The sequence below is a fragment of the Pelodiscus sinensis genome, chromosome 12 (assembly GCF_049634645.1).
Source record: "Pelodiscus sinensis isolate JC-2024 chromosome 12, ASM4963464v1, whole genome shotgun sequence".
NCBI lineage: Eukaryota > Metazoa > Chordata > Testudines > Trionychidae > Pelodiscus > Pelodiscus sinensis.
The window spans coordinates 2,515,439-2,538,452 of record NC_134722.1 but is presented as its reverse complement, the minus strand read 5'-3'; the positions used below and the strand labels follow the sequence as shown (position 1 = coordinate 2,538,452).

The 23,014-nt window shown below is 49.2% G+C and overlaps 1 protein-coding gene across 1 annotated transcript; it reads left to right on the top strand.

Annotated features, from left to right (window-relative positions):
- The first annotated feature begins 1,148 nt into the window (after positions 1-1,148).
- LOC112544091 (uncharacterized) lies at positions 1,149-16,470 on the top strand. Its single transcript, XM_025179642.2, has 4 exons — positions 1,149-1,283; positions 7,638-7,823; positions 11,763-11,930; positions 16,271-16,470. The coding sequence occupies exons 1-4, from the start codon at positions 1,220-1,222 to the stop codon at positions 16,468-16,470; spliced, it is 618 nt and encodes a 205-aa protein (XP_025035427.2). The 5' UTR covers positions 1,149-1,219.
- Positions 16,471-23,014: the final 6,544 nt, after the last annotated feature.

The following is a 23,014-nucleotide window of genomic DNA, read 5'->3' as shown; positions in this document are numbered from 1 at the left end:
CCGGACCAGGGAGTTTGCCGGACCCGGGGAGGGGGGTCAGCCTCCCCGCTGGGCTCCTCCCGGCCACGGGGCTCTGCTGCCCCCACCAGCCCGGGGCTCAGCTGCTGCTAGCCCCTTGGCCAGCTCCACGGCCTGGCGGAGAGGCGGGGGCTCCAGCGAGTGTTGCAGAGGTGCCAGGGCTGACGCAGGGACCGACAGCTTTTCAGAGCAGCGACTCGGCTTTGCCGCTTCGTTCTCGTCCGCGCCTGGAGTGGGGCGGGATTGCTGTGTCCCGGCTTCCAGCACTCACATCGCTGGCAACTCTGCATTCCGTTGCTCGGCCGCTGGAGGAAAAGGCAGGGAAAACAGCCTCAAGTAATCGGAGTTCACGGTCCCCACCCCGGAACCTCCAAACCTCCGGCTTGTCCCTTGGAAGTTCTTTAAACATTGACAGCGAAGCACCATATCCACGAGTCTCCAGGCTTTGCTTCCTTGCAGCAGGTGGTGGTGGATCAAAGACACCCGATCCCTGTTCCGCCCTTTGAAATGAAATGAATATAAGTATGTGACGGTCCAAATAATCTCCTGTCTGATCCTCCCTGTTGAAGCAAAAACACGCTCCTCTCTGTTTAGGCGGCTAACAACTGATTTGCTTTATGGATTAGTAAAGCAAAGTGAGCCAAACGTGGTCCCAGCAAAGTCGGGCCCAGTAAAGCTGCTAATACAATTAATCCTAGTATCTTTATACCCTTAGCCAAACAGTTTGACGTCAGGGCATCCAATTACAGAAATCCTCAATTAAATTTGGAAAAACAAAGCCTTATCAACAAGATGGTGGACAGGTACGAGGAAGTACATCGCCTGTTCCAACCAGCCCAATTAACACATACCAATAGCCCATTCTGTAGGCCTCTTCTCACGGGGTGACAAAGTTTACTTTGGTTTACGTGCTTGAGAGAAAAGCTGAAATGGTTTCTGATATACAAGATGGCTTCTAGCTAAACATAAAATAGCTAGAAGAACATTCCAAAACTCCAAGGCTGGCTCTCTACTTCCGGGTGGGTAGGAGGCAGCTTAGTCTGGGGTAAGGAGAGCCCAAAATGTGTTTCATGCTCTTATGTCACAGTGCTAAGACCTCTTGGTGGCTGCGTCAGTTGACTGTGCCTGGGATGATGATGCTTATTGATGAGTCACAAAAGGACCTTGGAGGTTCAAGCAAGAAAGCTGCAGAGCCCATCACATGGGAACCAGGACTGGGGGGGCTCCATCTATGGGGCAAATCCAGAGCAGAGATGACGTGAGAGGTAAAGCGTTCTCCTTCCCCAGTGTGGTCTCTGTGCTAACAAAGAGGCTCCCCCGAGTAAAGAGTACTTAGATCCATGCCAATGCAACAAAGGGGTTATGCAGTGATATTCGTGGGTAAAGCAGCAGAGAATAGGAGTCAGGACTCCCAATTCAGTTCCCACTTCTGTGAAGGAATGTGGTCAGCTGGAGAGAGAAAGTGATTCCAGCTCTGTTACTGATTGGCTGTGTGAACTTGGGCAAAGTCACATGACTTGTGTGTCTCAGGTTCCGCACAGAGGGGCTGCGATTACTTAGGGAAAAGGCTGGAAAAGTGCGTGGAGACTCCAGTGAAAGTCACGATAGAAGCAAATGTTCCCCACACAAAATTTTCTATCACTCACTTCACTCTAGGGGCACCCTCCTTCACCTTTCCGTGGGCTCAGGCGTAACCTCTGGGTTTCCAGGATCTTTTACAAGTGAAAAAGCCTTATACAATAATACTTTACTTAACCTCAATTAACAGTCACCAAAAAGAGAGTGCGCTTTCTAAGTATACAGTACTGACCACTCCCAGTAAGACAGATTAACTTGATGGCTGGTCATAATCAGTCCATCTGGGGAACTGGGGCTGGGTTCTGGCAGCTCTGACCTTGGAGATGTGTCCTGGAGTTGGATCTTCCCTAAAGAACTTCCTTTTGGACCCTAATTTATAGAGAGAAACTTGAGTCCTGCTTAGCTACCTTAACTAATAATTTTACTACCATTTTACTTACCAGTGCTGAGCATTTTGCAATGTAATTTTTAGGGCTGTCAATGTGTCTGCATTAATGCCTGAGATTAACGCAGGGCAGGATTAACGCATTAAAAAAATTAACGCATTAATCGCAGGCGTTAATGCTGCGCTGCCCCTTTGAAGTGCGGCTCTGGCGCGTCAAAGGGCAGCACTGCATGGAGCCTGGGGTCAGATGGGGACTCCAGCTGATCCCAGGCTCCCAGTGTGCTGCCTCTTTGAAGCGCCGGAGTGGTAGCGCAACACGGTGCTGCCCCTTGGAAACGCCAGGGTGGCCTTTCCAAGGGGCAGCGCTGCACGGAGCCCCCAGCCAGCCTCGCTGCCTCCAACGACCCCCCAACTCCCCCTTTACTCGTGGAGCAGTGAAGGTGGGGGGGTCACACAAATTCATTTAGAATTTTAGAGGGTTGCGATATTACAAAGTTTGAGAACCCCTGACTTAAAGCAAGGTCAGGGTTTGGTTGTGCCAGGACAATGGGAAGTGCCTGAAATGTGGTTGTTTCTCATAAAATGGAAAGGGAGGGTTCTACTGTATAACGACCACATGAGGGCAGCAGGGGATATGGAATAGAAAGCAGGGACAGTTATACTGTATGGCTACGGCTGCACTGGCATGATTTTCCGAAAATGTTTTTAACGGAAAAGTTTTCTGTTAAAAGCATTTGCGGAAAAGAGCGTCTAGATTGGCAGGACGCTTTTCCGCAAAAGCACTTTTTGCGGAAAAGCGTCCGTGGCCAATCTAGATGCGCTTTTCCGCAAAAAAGCCCCGATCGCCATTTTCGCCATCGGAGCTTTTTTGCGGAAAAGAAATCTCTGCTGTCTACACTGGCCCTTTTGCGCAAAAGTCTTTGGGAAAAAGACTGTTGCCCGAACGGGAGCAGCAAAGTATTTCCGCAAAAAGCACTGATTTCTTACAGTAGGAAGTCAGTGCTCTTGCGGAAATTCAAGCGGCCAGTGTAGACAGCTGGCAAGTTTTTCCGCAAAAGCAGTACACCCAGTCCAGGGTTCTGTAAAGTGTCAGTCAATTGCAGCAAGTCTTCAGCCACTGGGCCTGGGTCTCAACCCAGTCTGAAGTTCAGCTCACACTAAGCACTGTCCAGGGTGCTGCTGTCCTCACAGTCAGGCCCTAGACCTGACCGGGTCAAGTTCCAGCAAGGAACTACCAGGCCCCAGCCCAGCAGCCTCTTTTATATCAGCCGGCTGGGCCCTGATTGGCTGCAGCAGAAGAAGCCACTCTAGCCTTCTTGGAGGACCTATTTTCTGGTTTTTTCCTTGGAGCAGGGTGCAGTAAGGCCTCCAGTCTCCAGCAGGGGGCATCAGGCCTAGTTCACCCTCATCACAGAGTTTTATCAAATAAAGTTTTATCTGTAGTGCAGTGAGAATTTGCAAAACAGACACAAAACTACAGAAGTATAGCACGTGATTACAGACAAATTGCTGCCTTTCTCATTTTTACCATATAATTATCAAATAAATCAGTTACAATATAAATAGTGTACTCACATTTCTGTGTATGGTCTAAATATATATTTTAGAGCAGGGCTACTCAACACATGGGCCGCATGCGGCCCGTGGCCCATTTGTTTGCAGCCCGCAGTGCGATTTGGGTTTATGCAGGGCTCAACACATGGCCCGTGGGATCCTTTGACGGACCGGGCCGGGTCTGGGCACAACTGAGGGCATCCGCTTAGGGTGAATTGCTCAAACTTGGGGCTCTCTCTAGCCCCCAGACTGGAGACCTTCCCAAATAGGCCACAAACCAGTCGTACCGAGCGCTTCAGCTGCCAATGTGGCCAGCCAGAAGCCTCACGAGCAAAACCCCTCGGACACGCCAGCTCTCCCTGTGACACAATCAGCCCCAGGCCTGCACACAGGTGAGGGGTTATAGAACCCGATCTCACCTACCCGAACGGGTTCTTCCGGTCCCAAGAAACCAGCCACAGTTCCCAGGTCAATTTACACTCTGGATCTTACCCACAAGATCACGCTGGGCCAGTCCTTTAGAATCTGAAATCTAAAGGTTTATTACTAAAAGGAAGAAAAGCGTGAGAGTGAGGTTGTTAAGGAGAATACGTTACATGCATCGAATCACCCGGTTCCCGATGCAGGTTCTTAGCAGAGATGTTATAAACTGCTGGCTTAAAAGACTCTGGTGCACATCCTATGTCAGGATGGGTCCACAGTTCTTTCCAGCTCATGGTTCCCTGCAAGGCTGCATCTGGGATCAGGAGCTAAACTGAAGACCAGATGGAGGGTGCCACATGGCATTTTATATCCTTCCTGGTATCTTCTTGGCCAGAGAAGGTCACATTGTCCAACAACCAATCCATGCTGGTTTGCAGGTATCAGTCACGTTCCTGAGGAGTGTATTGGCACCTAGAAATTCGTTGTCTTCTTGCTAATTAGCATAGCCGTTGGCTAGCATTCCTTGCCCCTTGCTCAGCCACTGACAGAAAATTTTCCAGCATCCACACAGAGTCCATGTTTATAACTCCACATACAGATATTATACAATTACATGAATAGCATAGACAGAATCAGTAGAACAGAGACTTTCATGTGACCCCTCACATGGCCCCCTTTGTATACACTTTGGGGAAAATACCCCCCCCCCCATGGGTGCAGTAGTGATCTGGCATCTCCCCTTAAAATCCAGTAATGTGACAGCCTCCCCAGGAACACGCTTCACAATGGCGAGGCGTCTCCCAGGTGTGGTGAGCACTGAAAGACCCAAGCAGGTGGGCTGGTTGGAACAGACTGTTACAGGGTGTCGGCATTTCTAGCCCCCAGGGAGGTGGTGCCGGAAGTCTCGGAGCATTGTGGGAAGTGCTTTGTATTCATGCCCGGTCAGTGTGAAAGAAGCTATTTGCATATATATTTGCATGTACATGCAACCACTCTTAAGTTGCGTCCCTCCACATGTGCTGTGAGTATCATTGGTCCCCGGGGCTTCCAAAGTTGAGAAGCCCTGTTTTAGAGTGTCTTCTGTGTGTCTGTCTGTAAGTCTGTCTGTTCAAGCACCCCTCCTAAACAGTAAGAACTAGAAAACAGCAAATGGTCTGGTAGCACTTTAAAGACTAACACAACAAGTCGATGGAATCACGAGCTTTTGTGGGCACAGCCCACTTCTTCAGATGACCGGAGTTTGAAGAAGCGGGCTGTGCTCACGAAGGCTCATGATCTCATCGACATGTTTTGTTAGTCTTTAAAGTGCTACCAATTTGTTGTTTGTTAGGTTTAAGGTGTACAGACTAACTCGGCTACCCCCTGACGTAAGAACTAGGGCCACCGCTTTTGGCATGCATCTTCCTCGTCTCCTAACTCAGAGCCAGGACAGGGTTTGGTTGTGCCAGGACAGTTGGAAGCGCCGAGAAAAGGACTGTTTTCCATAACGTGCAAAGGGAGGGACGGCTGGTCCAAGAGACGTAATATCAGAGTAGTCACTGGGAGCAGTGAGCGGGCAAGGGAGAGCTATCCTGCAGAGTGTGCATTGAGGACAGCTGCACCACCAGGGCTGGGGCTCCGCCATCTTGCCTGCCAGCACTCTGAGAAAGTAGCCCCCTTGCCCCAGACCCTACCCCGCTCCTGGCCAGGGGGCAAGGGGCAGAGAACAGGCCCCTAATGGGCTGGCAAGGGAAAGACTAGTTCCCTGGCAGACTGGGGAGGTCTGGGAGGGGAGAGAACACACCCTGGGCAAAGGGGATCCCCTGTCCTGAGCCCCTCCTCACCCTCCCATCCCCCACTCTCACACCCCACCGCCACCCCAGCTCCCCACTCCCCATCCCCAAGGCCCTGCCCCGAAGGACCCAGGCAGTACTGGGTAAGTCTGCTAGTAGTACGCAGAGCAGTATAAACAAGTCTTGTGCCCTACAGTGCAAAAGGAGGGCGGCGCCCTGTACGCCATCCCTCTCTGCTACCACCAATAGTGTCATTTTCTGCAGAGAATGGTTTAACCCTTTCTGGCTATAGAAGGCCTTTAAGAACTGCGTGAATTTCAGTCCCAACTTGGGCTGCCTCTCAGAGTGAGGGAGTGGCCAGTGTCCTTTGCTAATCGGTGTTATATCCCCCTTAATTGCGGTAAGCACTGATTGCTCGTGAGGGCTAGACATTGACACGGATTTTGATTTTTTTTTTAAGGATTTGCTTTGAAAACAACTCCTATAAAGAATCACGCTGGCAGCCCAGGGACAAGAGATAATAGACGTGGGGCGCCGGCTGTGATGGAGTGGAATTGCTAAATACTCTAAAAACACTGCGGTGCCATAGCTGTACGACTCTTTATGTAACCTGGTCAGGAGGGTAAAATTACTGCCTGACTATGGTTGGTTATTAGAATTTCCCATATTACTCCTCATCTAACACCAGGGCTACGTCTACACTGGTATGATTTTCCGGAAATGCTTTTAACGGAAAAGTTTTCCATTAAAAGTATTTTCGGAAAAGAGAGTCTAGATTGGCAGGACGCTTTTCCGCAAAAGCACTTTTTGTGGAAAAGCGTCCGTGCCAATCTAGATGCACTTTTGCACAAAAGAAGCCCTGATGGCCATTTTCGCGATCGGGGCTTTTTTGCGGAAAACAAATCTGAGCTGTCTACACTGGCCCTTTTGCACAAAAGTTTTGCGCAAAAGGGACTTTTGCCCGAACGGGAGCAGCATAGTATTTCTGCAAAAAGCACTGATTTCTTACAGTAGGAAGTCAGTGCTTTTGTGGAAATTCAAGCGACCAGTCTAGACAGCTGGCAAGTATTTCCAGAAAAGCGGCTGATTTTCCGGAAAAACTGGCCAGTCTAGACACAGCCCAGAGGAATAGCAAACAGGAAAGCTGTTAATGTTAAGGATCCTGTCTTCAAGGAAGATGGCCAGCTTGTTTCACCAGGATGGGAACTTGGAGGTCAAAAGATCACTAAAGAGTTAAAAAGGGTTTCTCAGAGGGAGAAGGGGAGTCACTTCTCAAAGCTATCTAGGGAGACAGGCTGAAAGAGAGAAACCTTGTGGGAGAAACCTTCTGGGACCAGTAAACCCTAGAGTAAAGCTAGACACCATTCCCTAGCTCCAATCCCTTCCCAAAAGCGATATGCAATGAGGAGAGCAAGTACTTTCTTCCTGGGCTGAAAGGGCTGCAAGTTTCCCAAGAATAGATGAGACATCTCCAGGAATTCCTGTAGGACTCTGTTCCCTCTAAGCCAGTGGTTCTTAACCTTACAGCAGCCTGCACCCCGTTGGTTCTCAAAATATGTTCTCACACCCCTTATTAAACATCGTTGAAGTAGGTCAGTTCTTTAAACCTAAGCTATATCATCAAACTCTGGCATCTCTCGCGCCCCCAGAAAGGGCATCTCACACTCCCAGGGGGTGCGTGCACCCCAGATTAAGAACCACTGCTCTAAGCGCTCAGGCAGTCAAGTCATGAGTGACCTTATCAGTAAGACACTCAAATCACTAACCGCTGCACTGTAATCAACCATGTATAAAGCCAAGTGGGAGCAAGCTGCGGCAAAGGATTGCTAACAGCCTGTGTCCCAGCCCTAACCAGCTGACAAGAGTAATCAAACTTTGTCTTTTCTTTGTGTCCCAAATTCTTGCAGCTGATGTGCACCATAGCAGATCTGGTAACCAGAAAAGGGAGACCACACAGCCAAATTCCCAGGAGCAGTCTCAGAAACAGCACAGTTCTCCATGGGACCATGCCAGCCATGACCAAGCCTCTGGTTCTAAATTAGCCAAGAGACAGCAGCAAAATCAGACGCCAGCTGGCAGTTCTTATGGACAAGGTAGGGGACAAACAGCGAGGTGTTCAACCACAAAACCAAACCGACCTCAGTAGAGCCCTGCCAAGGATGTGCTTGGCTGGTTAATGTCCCATGGAGGATCCATCAGTTTTCAACGCAGTCATTTTTTAGGCATAATCTACTCGCCAGCGCTGTTCCCTTATAATGTGTGGTTTGTAATGGTCCGGAAGGGGTCACAAATGACGTGAGGTGGGTCCAGACCTCAGATATTCACATGCTGTCACCTTGGAAGTTAGCTGGATAAAAACGGTCTCAGGCCTGTTAAATCCCTCCGAAGACACCCTGAATAGGAAAATGAATGCGAGGCATCCAGGAAGCCTGGGGAACCCGGGGACTTTAGACACCAAGCAGGAGGAGGCAATGGTACCATTCAAGGTGGTTCAGTGGTTAATGGAACCACGTCTTCCTCTTTTCCCCAAAACTGCCTCATTCCGGAGCATGCCCTTTCCCAGTCAAAGGCTTCGTCACCCTGGCTTTTCATCCACCTCTTTGTGGGCTACTGGCCATTTCTCAGTATTGTTTCCAGAGTTGTTGACTCAAGTCCCACGGCTTGAACTCGAGTCTGACGTAAGTCGCCTCGGTGACTCGACTTGAGACTCGACTCGGGGTCATTGTTTGTGACTTGAGACTCGACCTGAGACTTGCTAATTGTGTTAAATCGACTTGGTGAAAAAATTGTCCGACAATGCCGATATCGATGGCTTGTACAAAAGCGACTTGACATTTTTTAAATTGAGACTTGAGACTCAACTAGAAAGTGACTTTAGGGATTCGAGACTCGACTTGAGACTTGAACTGTAGTGACTTGAGACTTACCTTAGACTTGACAATGATGACTTGAAGACAACACTGATTGTTTCCTTGGGCTTCCCAATCTTTGCCCTCCCCCAGAACAGTGTGTGTCTTGGCTGTAGCTAGTTTCTTACTTGCTATCACAAATGTAGCTTGTTGGAAAGTTCAACGGATGGAGGACTATGACGACGAGTCAGGGTTCCCCCAAATCCTGCAGCAGCAAGAACAGACTCCACCAGACGTGGAATAGAAGCACATTGGGGCATATTATTTGGACTAAAAATGGTCTGACAGTTCTCAAAATATAATGGTAAATGGGGAATCATCATGGAATGGTTGAGTTCTTAGTGAGGTCTCACAGGGATCAGTTTTTGGTCCTATAACCTTTTTATCAATGACCTGGAAAAAAACATAAAATTATCACTGATCAAGACTGAGGGAAATGGTCAATGAAAACCAGAGGACAGGTCACGGATACAGCATCATCTAGATGGCTTAGAAAGCTGGGTGCAAGCAAATGTGTTTTGGCACAGACCAGCAAAAGTGCATACATCTAGGCTACGTCTACACTGGCATGATTTTCCGGAAATGCTTTTAACAGAAAAGTTTTCTGTTAAAAGCATTTTTGGAAAAAGCGCGTCTAGATTGGCAGGACGCTTTTCCGCAAAAGCACTTTTTGTGGAAAAGCATCCGTGCCAATCTAGACGCAGTTTTCCGCAAAAAAGCCCCAATCGTCATTTTCGCGATCAGGGCTTTTTTGCAGAAAACAGTACTGTGCTGTTTACACTGGCCCTCTTGCGCAAATGATTTGGACAAGAGGGCTTTTGCCCGAACGGGAGCAGCACAGTATTTCTGCAAGAACACTGACGATCTTACATGAGATTGTCAGTGTTCTTGCGGAAATTCAAGCGGCCAGTGTAGACAGCTGGCAAGTTTTTCTGCAAAATCAGATGATTTTGCAGGAAAACTTGCCAGTCTAGACACAGCCTTAGGGTCACAGATTATAGGCCATGCTTACTGGATGGGGATTCTACCCTGGAAAGCAGCGACTCTGAAAAAGACATGGCGGGTGCGGTCAGGCAGGTAATCACCTGAACACGCTCTCCAGTGAGGCGCTGTGGCCAAAAGGGCTAATCAACCCTTGGACGTATAAATGGAGGAATGTTAAGTAGGAGGAAGGAGGGTATATTGCCTTTGGTACTGGTACGACCACTGCTGGAATCCTGGGTCTGGTCCTGGGATCCACCATTGAAGAAGGGAGTTGGTAAATTGGAGAAGGTTCATAGATGAGTCACAGGAATGAATAGAGGCAGGGGTGGGGAACATAAGGCCCGGGGGCCAGAGATAGCCCCCAAGACTTAGGGCTCCCCCGTACTGGGCAGCCCGTGCAGGTGCTCCAGCCCCACTGCTGCCCTCCTACGGGACTGGAGCACACAAAATCTACTAGCCTGGGCCCCAGTAGGCTCTGGTGTACACAGGGAGTGTGAGGAGGGTCTTTCTCCTTCTCCATCGGGGGTGCCCCTCCCCCCCGACTGAGTTTTGTGTGGGTCAGCAGCCCCCAACCCAAGAAAGGTTCCCCAGCCCTGATTAAAGGCTTGGAAACCTGTCCCAGCATGAAAGACCCAAGGAGTTCTTTCTATTCAGATTAACAAAGAGAAGCTTCATGGGGGGGAATTGATCCCAGTTGAGAAGTACTTACATGGGAAACAACAATTTGGCAACAGCAGGTTCTTCAGTCTATCAGACAAGGCTCTAACACTCCAGTGACTGGGAACGAGGTGCACACTGCTAACAGGGAGGGGAATTAATCGCTCAGGCAACGTCCGGGTGGTAGGGGAAGGGGCTGCTATTTCCACAGCTCTGTGCCTGTCTGCCTCATCTCCCTAGCGCTGGTATATCCCAAGTTTGCATGCGATGAGGAGAGCAAGCGTTTTTCTCCCGCAGGGTCAAGGCTTCCGTGTTCCCCACAAAGAAAAGAGGCGCAAGAGAGATCAGACACGTCCAGCAATTCATGTTGGATCCCGTTCTGTCAAGCTGATCAAACAGAGATGAACCTTATAAACAGTAAAACCGAGAAGTCCTGTGGCACCTGCGGCTATGTCTACACAGCAGCATTATTTCGGAATAACCGGTGTTATTCTGAAATAACAAAGAGTGTGTCCACTCAGCAAGCCGTTATTTCAAAATAAGGTCGAGCTGGAGGACTTCTTACTCCGACTCCTGTAACCCCCCTTTCACGAGGAGTAAGGGAAGTCGAAGGAAGTGTTCTTCCTTCAATTTCCTGCTGTGTAGACAGTGCCAAAAGCCAAATTAAGCTATTTCGATGTAAGCTACACCATTGATCATAGAATCATAGAATCATAGGACTGGAAGGGACCTCGAGAGGTCATCGAGTCCAGCCCCCCGCCCTCAAGGCAGGACCAAGCTCCGTCTACACCATCCCTGACAGATGTCTATCTAACCTGTTCTTAAATATCTCCAGAGAGGGAGATTCCACCACCTCCCTTGGCAATTTATTCCAATATTTGACCACCCTGACAGTTAGAAATTTTTTCCTAATGTCCAATCTAAACCTCCCCTGCTGCACTTTAAGCCCATTACTCCTTGTCCTGTCCTCAGAAACCAAGAGGAACAAATTTTCTCCTTCCTCCTTGTGACACCCTTTTAGATATTTGAAAACCGCTATCATGTCCCCCCTTAATCTTTTTTCCAAACTCAAGTTGTAGCTCAAGTTGCGTAGCTTAATTCGACTTTTGCCTTGCTGTGTTGATGTGCCCTTAGAGAGTAACAAATATATATATATATAGGATCATGGGGTTTCATGGGCAAAACCCACCTTTTCTCATCTGAGAAGTGGGGTGTGCACCCAAGAGCTCCTGAGGATATATATTTGTTAGTCTCTAAGGTGCCACAGGACTACTTGTTTTTAAACTTGCAGACTAACACGTCTACCCCTGCAGACCTTATACATAGTAAGCATTCTCAGATCACCAGTAGCTGCAGTTTAAAAGCTCATGAATAAAAAGAAGTGGGAGCAGACTGTGGCTAAGAGGGACTGGCATCCTGCGCCACAGCACGAAAGAGCTGAAGAGTCTACTCTTTCCTTTGTGTCCCCAATTCTTCTTGCAGCCGAAGTCCAGCAGAACATAGCTGGGAACAAGCACAGGGAGTCCAAGCAGCCAAATAACCAGGAGCAGTCTGAGAAAGAACACAGCAAATTTCCAAAAGCCTCTGTTTCTAAACCCACAAAGGCGGCGCGGAAAAGTCAGGCATCTCCTGCCAGTGCTTATGGAGAAGGTAGGGGACTAACAGCAGGGCGTTCAAACTGTTGAACAAAACTGACCTTAGTGAAGTCACCCCACGCCTGTGCTTGGCTCATGGACGCTCCCTCCCTGGACGATGACAGTTTTAAACCAGGTCAAGTTTTTTTTAGGCCTAAGTTACTCAGCAGTGATGTTCCCTTTTAATATGTGGGGGTATGTCTACACTAGCCCCCTAGTTCGCACTAGGATGGTTAATATAGTCATTCGAAGTTGCAAATGAAGCCCGGGATTTAAACATCCCGGGCTTCATTTGCATTTTGCCGGGCACCGCCATTTTTAAAGCCCTGGTAGTTCGGACTTTGTGCCCGCGGCTACACCCGGCACGGAGTAGGTAGTTCGGATTAGGCTCCTAATCCGAACTACCGGTACACCTTGTTCCATGAGGTGTAACGGTAGTTCAAATTAGAAAGCCTAATTCAAACTACCTACTCCGTGCCGCGTGTAGCCACGGGCACGGTGTCCGCACTAACGGGGATTTAAAAATGGCGGCGCCCGGCAAAATGCAAATGAAGCCCAGGATATTTAAATCCCGGGCTTCATTTGCAACTTCGAATGACTATATTAACCACCCTAGTTCGAACTAGAGTGGTAGTGTAGACATACCCTGGTTTAATAGGCCACAAATAGTGTGAAATGGGTTCAGATCCCAGATAACACGCTGTCCCCATTGTACATTTCCTGGGTAGAACAGGTCTCTAACTCCACTCAGAAGACACACAGAGTAGGAAGATGAACACTGGGCAGTCAAGAACTATGGGGGAAGCTACTGACTTGTGCAGACACCACGCAGCTGGAAGTGATGGTAGCCTCCGATATTGCTCAGTGGTTAATTCTATCCCAGGGGTCACCAACCAGTCGATCGGGATCTACCGGTAGATCTGGGAGCCTCTGACAGGTGATCCTGACTGGTTTGGCTGGGAGGCTGTCAAGTGTCTGCATGTCACCTGCTCCTCCCTTCCTGCCCTGCTGCTCCAGCCCAGAACCTCAAAGCTGCACCCTGGGAGCCTCCTGCTTGTTGTACTGGGTGGGGGATTCAGAGGCAGGGGGGCACTGATGTCACTCTGTCCTCCTCCCCGTACCCTGTCTTCACAGAGTGGAGGGCGGGGCCTTGTCAGAGGGGTGGAGCAAGGCCTCAGAGAAGGGGCAGGGCATCTGGGTTTGAGGTAGATCCTGGACTGACAAATTCAAAAGTGATCTTGTGCTTAAAAGGTTGGAGACTCCTGGTCTACCCTGACCCCATCCCCTACCCAGGTGTGTTCATTCAAGAGGGCGACCTTTCCAGGCAAAGGCTTAGTGACCTGGCTTTTTATCCAGGTTTGCCATCTCTTCCTTGGCCTTTCCAGTCTGACCTCTCCCCAGAACACCTTGTTTGGGCTGCAGCTGATTTCCATTTGCTATTGAAAGTGGGGCTTGTGGGAAAGCTCAGAGAAGGGAGGGAGAGCAGCCACGGGCTACTCGGACTGGCCTTTGTGGCCACTGGGAGTAAAAGCCTTAGGAGCAACACTGCACCGATCTAAGCCAGTCTCCGGGGATTTCCTTTCATCCCTAGACTCACTGCAACTCTCCTCCCCACAGAATGTACATAAGAACATAAGAACATAAGAACGGCCGTACTGGGTCAGACCAAAGGTCCATCTAGCCCAGTATCCTGTCTGCCGACAGTGGCCAGCACCAGGTGCCCCGGAGAGGATGGACCGAAGACAATGATCAAGCGATTTGTCTCCTGCCATCCTTCTCCAGCCTCTGACAAACAGAGGCCAAGGACACCATTTTATCCCCTGGCTAATAGCCTTTTATGGACCTAACCTCCAGGAAATTATCTAGCTTCTCTTTAAACTCTGTTATAGTCCTAGCCTTCACAGCCTCCTCTGGCAAGGAGTTCCACAGGTTAACTACACGCTGTGTGAAGAAGAACTTTCGCTTATTAGTTTTAAACCTGCTCCCCATTAATTTCATTTGGCCATCGCATGCACTGGGTAGTACGAGTCATGGAAGTGCATGCTTTGCAGCACCTTGCTCTCCCCAGCCGATGCCGCTAGTTTCTGGTCTTCTCTAAATATGCGGATACTGGATCAATGGCTACAGCACAAGAACGCTGAACCCTCACGCTCCGCTAGAGCTCCCTGCACTTTGCAAGGGAGGGTTACACATGGGGACGCTCAGACACAGTGAAGAGCAGAGACTTGCCGACAGTGATCATCGGGTCAATGGCAAAACTAGGCTTGGAACCCAATGATCTCCTAGTCCACTACCACCATGGACTACCCAGCAGAACCCATCCTTTCTAGATTCAAATCCTGCACTGAGTAGCAAGAAAACCTGTACAGTGAGTCCTCTTTAAAGGGCCATGCAGTTTGTACAGGTGATTTGTGCTCATCAGACACCCCTCCTATCCAATTGCTGTCCTATGATCCTTATCTGCTTCTTTTAACTAGGCAATCTTTAGGTGCTTATAGGTTACCAGTCCTACCTACTTGTTTTTCCCTTTGATATTTTCATACCCTCTGTTCCTTGTTTCCTGCCCTGCCTCCTTTTTTTCCCTTCCCCACTCTCTCCTATTTGTTTTGGCTCTGCACATCCTAAACTCAAAACTCCAGTCATCTGAAAAAGCGGGCTGTGCCCACGAAAGCTCATAATACCGTCTACATCAGAATGTCTTCAACTTTTTAAGACCGAGGAACACCAAACATTTTTTAAAAATGAGGAACACCAAGGACTTTTGGTTGAGAAAAAACCAAAGTGTTGGGGGAAAGTTATTGAGAAAAAAGGTTGCCGGCCCCTTTAAGGGCAGCCATTTTGAACTCTGTTCTCCGCGGCACACCTCCGACTGCCTTGCAGCACGCCAGTGTGCACGGAACACGGTGTAAGAAACACTGATCGACGTGTTTCGTTAGTCTATACAGTGCTACCAGGCCATTTGTTATTTTTTACGTTTATCCTGTTACAGACTAACTCGGCTGCCCCCTGCAGCTTCCAGACACCCAGATTAGTCATGGGTGCCACAAGTCAGATTTGTAATGCTTGGGGGGGGGGGTGGAGGGGTCCCAAGGTTAGAACGGCACCTGGGCTCACTTTGCCTGTGTGGCGTAGTGGGGGGGCTGTCTGCTCTGTGTCCCCCTGCCTTGTGATGGGAGATTCTCACTGAGTCACCCAGGCTATGTCTACACTGGCATGAATTTCCGGAACTGCTTAAAACGGAATAGTATTCCGTTTTAAGTTTTTCTGGAAAAGGAGCGTCTACATTGGCAGGCTGCTTTTCCGGAAAAGCCCTTTTCTGGAAAAGCGTCTGTGGCCAATGTAGACGCGCTTTTCCGGAAAAGAGCCCCGAGCATCATTTTCGCGATCAGGGCTTTTTTCCAGAAAAGACTACTGGGCTGTCTACACTGGCCCTTTTCCGGAACAGTGTTCCAGAATAAGGACTTATGCCCGAGCGGGAGCAGCGTAGCTTTTCCGGAATAGTGGCTGATTTTGTACAGTAGAGCGTTGTTGCTTTTCCGGAAATTCAAGGGCCAGTGTAGACACCTCGCAGCTTATTCCGGAAAAGTGGCTGATTTTCCGGAATAAGTGGCCCAGTGTAGACACAGCCCCAATGTGTATTAACCCAGACATCTCGGCTCAGCCTCCCAGGGAGAGACAAAGGGAGGAAGGTGGATACCAGCACCTGGCTGGGGGGCAGGGCCTGGGAGGGAGGCAGTTGCTGGCTGGGAAGCATGGAGAGAAGAGGCTAAGCTGGGGCCTAGGGGCGATGGACCCCTAACCCTAGGGTCTGAGGCATCCTGGCCCCTGTAGCCACATCACGTCTGTGCTGGGCTGTATCCTGAAGGAACAATAAACCCCTCTCTATTCTACGACCGGCGGAGTCTGTTCTTGCTGCTACGGGGCTGCAGGATCTGGGGGAACCCCGACTCGCCGTCACAGCCGGACTCTAAAGACATAGCACTTTCACAAGCACAACATTTGTAACTCCCCTGCACCACCACGTTTGGAAGTGTTTCCTGTACCTGCCTATCCCTGTGACCTCCCCTCACTAGTACAAGGTTTTCTGAGCTCCTGGCTCCATAAAACCCCCAGGAGAAGATATGCTACCCCCAGACCCTCTATGCCTTTTGTCTATATTGGATGACAAGATGCTGAGGCCGGGGCGTGTGTCTGGATGAATAGTTTGCCTGATTGCTAACCATGCCCCTATAAAGTACCATCACGTCTCCTCAAAGGGGGCATATGGGTTTATACGCGGAGGTAAATATGCTGTGTGCAGGAGAAAATGCAGTCCCTTATGCAAAGCTTGGTTTTCTCTTTGTCCCTTACCTGTAGAGACACTGGATAAACTGAAGATGAAAAGGGTAATCCCCAAAATCATTGTCACCGGGCCCTTGGATGAGGAGATACTGAGTGCTTCCGAGAATGCTTTGCCGGAGTCCAAGCCCATCAAGGATATAGCTGACAGCAGGTCAAACGTGCACACAAAACCCAGCACCGGGGAGGCTCACCAAGTGAAGAAAGAAACAGCGTGAGCTCTGGAGAGCAGCTAATGCTCACTGTGACAACTCAGAGACACCAGGATGTGATGAATGCCAGCAAGTAGGGGCTGTGAAACAACTCGGGCCCCCACAATTATTAAACAGGAATCCAGCACAACAACTTCTCCCATGGTCTCACTTTCCTCAGCTCCATAGGATAGCTGGAGGAGAAGGAGAGAAAATAGTGACATTTAAAGGTGACCTGAAAAGCTTGCTTCAAAATAAATATCTGTAGTAAATGGCGTAAACTTGCAAGTCAATAACAGACTACATGTCTGGGCAGACACGATAGATCATCCCCATGCACCCTTCACCCCAAATGATTCCACAGCGTCTGCATGCAGCACCCTGGAAATGCAGCCAACTTTGAAGTGGACAGCAGCAGCCAACTGCAGAGGCTGAGGGAGAGGGGTTTGGGGCTAGACACCAAGGCAAATCCCTATCTTTATGGGAAGTCATTCACGTGGTTTTCAATGTCTCCCCAGAGTAGGGGAACCTTGTGTTTGAGAGTCCAGCGCGCCGCAACCTACATACCAGACCTCAGAAGTGCTGAGTTAATCCCGCCACTGGGGTTTGCACCTGGTCATTTCAGACCCTATGGTTATATGACAAACACACAATCAGAAAATCATTTCCTCCTTCATTTAGATCCCAAGATCCAAGCTTAGGGTTCTAAGCTACTCCAGCAGCATCTTAAGCATCTAAATCGAAAATACTCCCAGCCCTTTGGATATTGGTGATACTAGCAGCTGTAGCCAAGGAAACCCAGAAGAACCGTAAGCTCAGGTTTTGGCAGGCTAAAAGGCCTTTCAGTTCACCTTTTAATATAAAAGCCATAGTCTGTTCATCTGGCACCAGCACCACTAAGAATAAGATTTTTATGAGAATCCTCAATTATAAAATATTTGTGTTAAAAAAAAAATACAGGTGAAGTGTGTGTTTTTAGGCACATACCTAAATCCCCTGTGATGGATCAAATTTACGTTTAAGCAAGTATTTGCCAAGAAGTGCTGCTTGGGACAGAAAGTTGATTTTTCCAACACATATGGTTTTATAAACGCTCCCCCGCCCCATCAACATACCCCCGTGTTCAGAATTTTCCGCATCTCTGGTGGTCACAAAAATCTATTTGCTCACTTGTTTCAACGGGATGATAATGACAAAAATGAAGGACATTTTACTTGCCTGTTTATAACATTATAAATAATTTGCCTCCCCTTGAGTAAAATCTTGCCAGGCTATCCTATTGAGTTTTTAACAATGTATTAACTGGACTGCTGGGGAGCACAGCCAGACATCTAATAATGAGTGCACTTTGCACTACTAGAGCACCTTCCATTCGAGGATATCAATGTGCTTTACAAATACAAATTCGAACACATTCTTGGAAGGTCCGTTGGTATCATTATCCCCATTTTACAGCTAAGGAAACTGAGGCAGGTTACTCAGGAATTCCACAACAGCCAGGTGTGACCAAGGGTGCCTGGGGAGGGATGTTAGGGTGTAAACAACAGACTGTTTAACCGAGAAGCGACTGCTTTATTGGCTAATGGTGTCAGTTACACTCAGCCTCCTACGGAGACAACTTCCCTGTGTCTGGGCAGTGAAGCCTTGGAGCTGGGTGGGCAAGAGCTGGTAGTTCCACTCCCAGGAGGCTTCGCTGTGGGCTTTATACTGCAGAGCCCACAGTGCATGTAACTGCTGAGATTTTCAGCGGTTACATGGTTACCTTCTTGCACCATTTTTAACATCCCGAGCCTGGGATAGCCCTCACTGGAAAAGCCAAGCTCAGGGCAGGCTGCAAAAGCAGAGCAGATACTCTCGACAATGGTGTGTCCCACTGAAGTTAGAGTCCCCAAATAGTCACACATTCTGCTTCTGATCTCCCACACTGATGATCAAGAAGCCAAAAAGAAAATCGTGCAGGCCCCAATATAGCACTCCAGTTCTTTGGCTCCAGTACTATAAGAAGTTATTTTGAAACTCAGCTCACACGTGCAAAATGTTCTTCTGACTCCAAAGGGCCAGCCATGTTACTCGATCAGTATAGGTTTGGATCTTACCCAAAATATCATGCTGCTGGCCAGTTCGTTAGTATCTAAAACTACAAGTTTATAATAATAAAAAACAAACACACACACAAACAAGAAAAAGATATGAAATGGTAAAGCAGTCAGAGCACATCTACACAGCAGGGCTAAAGCCGAAATAAGCTGTGCAACTTGAGCAACGCCAATTGTGTAGCTTAAGTCAAAATAAGACCAATCTGATTAGCTTCTATGATGAGGTAACTGGCTCGGTGGACATTGGAAAGTCAGTGGATGTTATATACCTTGACTTTAGCTAGGCTTTTGATACGGTCTCCCACAATATTCTTGCCAGCAAGTTAAGGGAATGTGGACTGGATAAATGGACGGTAAGATGGATAGAAAGATGGCTAGAAGGCCGGGCCCAGCGGGTAGTGATCAATGGCTCGATGTCAGGATGGCGGTCGGTTTCTAGTGGAGTGCCCCAAGGTTCGGTTCTAGGACCAGTTTTGTTTAATATCTTTATTAATGACCTGGATGAGGGGATGGATTGCACCCGCAGCAAGTTTGCAGATGACACTAAGCTAGGGGGAGACGTAGATACGCTTAAGGGCAGTGATAGGGTCCAGAGTGACTTAGACAAATTGGAGGATTGGGCCACAAGAAATCTGATGAGGTTCAACAAGGACAAGTGTAGAGTCCTGCACTTGGGACGGAAGAATCCCAAGCATAGTTACAAGCTGGGGACCAACCGGTTAAGTAGTAGTTGTGCAGAAAAGGACCTGGGGGTTACAGTGGATGAGAAGCTGGATATGAGTCAACAGTGTGCCCTTGTAGCCAAGAAGGCTAATGGCATATTAGGTTGCATTAAGAGGAGCATTGCCAGCAGATCCAGAGATGTCATTATTCCCCTTTATTCGGCACTGGTGAGGCCACATCTGGAGTATTGTGTCCAGTTCTGGGCCCCCCACTACAAAAAGGATGTGGACACATTGGAGAGGGTCCAGCGGAGGGCAACCAAAATGATTAGGGGGCTGGAGCATATGACCTATGAGGAGAGGCTGAGGGAGTTGGGTCTATTTAGTCTGGAGAAACGAAGAGTGAGGGGGGATTTGATAGCAGCCTTCAACTTCCTGAAGGGAGGTTCCAAAGAGGATGGAGAGAGGCTGGTCTCAGTAGTGACAGATGGCAGAACAAGGAGCAATGGTCTCAAGTTATGGTGGGAGAGGTCCAGGTTGGATATTAGGAAAAACTATTTCACTAGGAGGGTGGTGAAGCACTGGAATGGGTTACCTGGGGAAGTAGTGGAGTCTCCATCCCTAAAGGTGTTTAAGTCTCGGCTTGACAAAGCCCTGGCCGGGTTGATTTAGTTGGGATTGGTCCTGCCTAGAGCAGGGGTCTGGACTTGATGACCTTCTGATGTCTCTTCCAGTTTTATGATTCTATGATAAGGGGATGGTTTGAGAACATGGTCTTGGTAACTAATTGACCATTCATTATCAGTGGGAAATAGGTCAATGGAGGGATGATAAGAGTTACTATAGAGAACTTTCTGGGTGTCTGGCTGATGAGTCTTGCCCACATGCTCAGGGTTTAGCTGGTCGCCATATTTGGGGTCGGGAAGGAATTTTCCTCCAGGGTAGATTGGCAGAGGCCCTGGAGGTTTTTTGCCTTTCTCTGTAGCATGGGGCACAGATCACAGCTGGAGGATTCTCTGCATCTTGGGGCCTTCTGTGGCCTGCACTGTGCAGGGGGTCAGACTAGATGATCATAATGGTCCCTTCTGACCTTAAAGTCTATGAAACTATGAAAATAGCTTATTTCGGCTTTTGGCGCAATCTGCACAGTAGGAAGTCCAAGGAAGAGCACTCTTCCTCAGCTTCCCTTACTCCTCGTAAAGTGAGGGTTACAGAAGTCGGAGTACGAAGTCCTCCAGCTCGACATTATTTTGAAATAACTGCTTGTAGTGTAGATATGGGCTATGTTATTTCAGAATAACAGTAATTCCAACACAACACTGCTGTGTAGACGTACTCTCACATACATACAAAGCCTTTAAAGTCCATCTATCAGGTTCCTAACAGTGCTGGTGAGTTTGCTGGCTTGAAAGACTCTCTGGGACACAGCCATAGCTTGGATGGGCCATTCAGTCCTTTGTTCAGAGCTTCAGATCGTAGCAAAGTTCCTCCAGAGGAAAGACGGCAGCTGCATCTTCTCCTTGTTGTCTTTTATGTTCCTTTTGCCTTGTCGTGTCCTCTTCCTTAGTCTCAAACACAAGCTGCCCAGCACATGGCAGGGATGCAGCGATGAAAGTAAGGGGGTGCTCCCTGGTGCACAGTTCCAGCAAGAACTGGCTGAGCAGTGGCAAAAGCCAGCAGGGAGCTTATGGCGGTGTACGCACATGCAGTTACAGGTGTGAGACTATTCTGCAGTGAGGATGCCGCCTGCTCGGCCGCAGGGTCATCAGCCAGCTCTATAGAGTGTAAATATCCCCTTGTCTATGGGTAACACAGAGTCTGTAAGCAGTCCTGGTTGCAGGGCAGTCTTGCCCAATGGCCAGAGGCAGCAAATAGCCCTTATCTAAGGGCAGCACAGAGGGCCCATTAATAGCCCTGTTCACAGGGCAGTATGGCCAACTGGCCAGAGTCTGTAAGCAGCCCTCGTCTCAGGGCAGTGAGGTGTAATAGCCAGGGTCAATAGGATTGGGGACTAGCACCCCAGCAGCGGAACCTGGGCTCACCCTGTTCCACTGGGTCCCAACCTCTGAGCAGCAGATCGGTCTACCACTCTCTCGGCAGGGAATCCAGCCAAAATACACCAAGACTATGTCTACACCCACGGCTTCTTGCGCGAGTAATATGCAAAGAGGCTAAGTGTGGAATATCGCCGAGCCTCATTTGCATACCTTATGAGCCACCATTTTTTTCAGAAGAGGCTCTTGCGCAAGAAGGAGCGTCTACACTGCCCCTTCTTGCGTAAGAAAACCCCTCTTGCGCAATGCTGTTGTTCCTGAAAAGTAATAGGTGTAACGGCATTGCGCAAGAGGGTTTTTCTTGCGCAAGAAGGGGCAGTGTAGACGCTCCTTCTTGCACAAGAGCCTCTTCTGAAAAAATGGTGGCTCATTAGGTAAGCAAATGAGCAGGGCTCACCAAACTGCGGTGAGCCCCGCTCGCCAGCTGCGCTGGCCGGTGATCTGCACATGTGCAGATTGCCGAAATCCGGCTCTTCGGCCACAGGCGAGTAGATTGTGTACTTTGTCGAGCCCTGCAAATGAGGCTCAGTGATATTCCACGCTTAGCCTCATTTGCATATTACTCGCACAAGAAGCTGCGAGTGTAGACATAGCCCCAGTGTACCTGGGCAAGAGAGGCTGATCCTGCACCCTCCCTGGGTCACTTCCTACAGGTGCTGCTGGCACATCATCCCACATAGTGGATGGGTCTCTTGACTCCCCGCTGGCAGCAGTTTCTCCCTGGGGCTCTGCTGGGGCCCTGTAGCGACAGTCTCCTAGGACTCCGGTTCCCACTGCCTGGGTTGTTGGCTGTTGCAGCTCAGCATCATTGGATGGAGATCCTTCCCCATTCACTGGCCAGCCCAGACTGAGCTGCTCTCTTTTATGCTGCTGCAGCACATGGAACATGCCCAGCCTGGTTAAAGGGGTGGGACTTCCTCCACCCACCGGCTGTGTCTAGACTGGCAAGTTTTACTGCAAAAGCAAATGCTTTTGCGGAAAAACTTGCCAGCTGTCTACACTGGCTGCTTGAATTTCCGCAAGAACACTGACGATCACACGTAAGAAATCAGTGCTTCTTGTGGAAATACTATGCTGCTCTTGTTCGGGCAAAAGTCCTTTTGCGCAAAAGGGCCAGTGTAGACAGCTCAGATTTGTTTTGCGCAAAAGTGCGTCTAGATTGGCACAGATGCTTTTGCTCAAAAGCATCTGTGCCAATCTAGACGCTCTTTTCCGCAAATGCTTTTAACGGAAAAGCTTTTCCGTTAAAAGCATTTGCGGAAAATCATGCCAGTCTAGACGTAGCCACCGGGTTTTTACCCCTCCTGCTCTAGAGTGGGGTATGCACACCCCGTCACAGAGCTTTGTAAAGAGCTGGCAGGGACCTGGGTTGTGACAGGGCGGTATCCGTAGGAAATGTCTGTTACTTTCACCTCTGCCTGGAAGCCTTCTCTTCACAGGCATGCCCCTGCACGCCGTGCTGAGTCATAAGAACGCCGACCATACGTCCCGATTTCAAATATTCTCTCCCGTTGTCCCCTTAAACCAATGAAATGTCCCAGAAATTCCAATATTTCAGCAAATATTCCGGGAGGGGGGAGAAAGCCCCAAGGGTCCCCACCGAAACCAGCCTGTGGGGAAGAAGCGCAGTTAGAAGCTGCTGCGTGCGAGACAACTGCCCCTCCCTCAGCTGGGGAAGGGCAGCGCAGGGACGTGCTTCCTGGGGGCTTTCCCTGCTGCTCCAGGGCCAACAGGAGCAGCACGAGGCCATGCTTGGGGT

Bases quoted from the DNA above. Each gene is read 5' to 3' on its own strand.
- LOC112544091 (XM_025179642.2), top strand. From the start codon at position 1,220: ATGGGAACCAGGACTGGGGGGGCTCCATCTATGGGGCAAATCCAGAGC. The intron at 7,824-11,762 runs GTAGGGGACAAA...TTCTTCTTGCAG, and splicing joins TGGCAGTTCTTATGGACAAG to CCGAAGTCCAGCAGAACATA. The intron at 11,931-16,270 runs GTAGGGGACTAA...CCTTACCTGTAG, and splicing joins TGCCAGTGCTTATGGAGAAG to AGACACTGGATAAACTGAAG.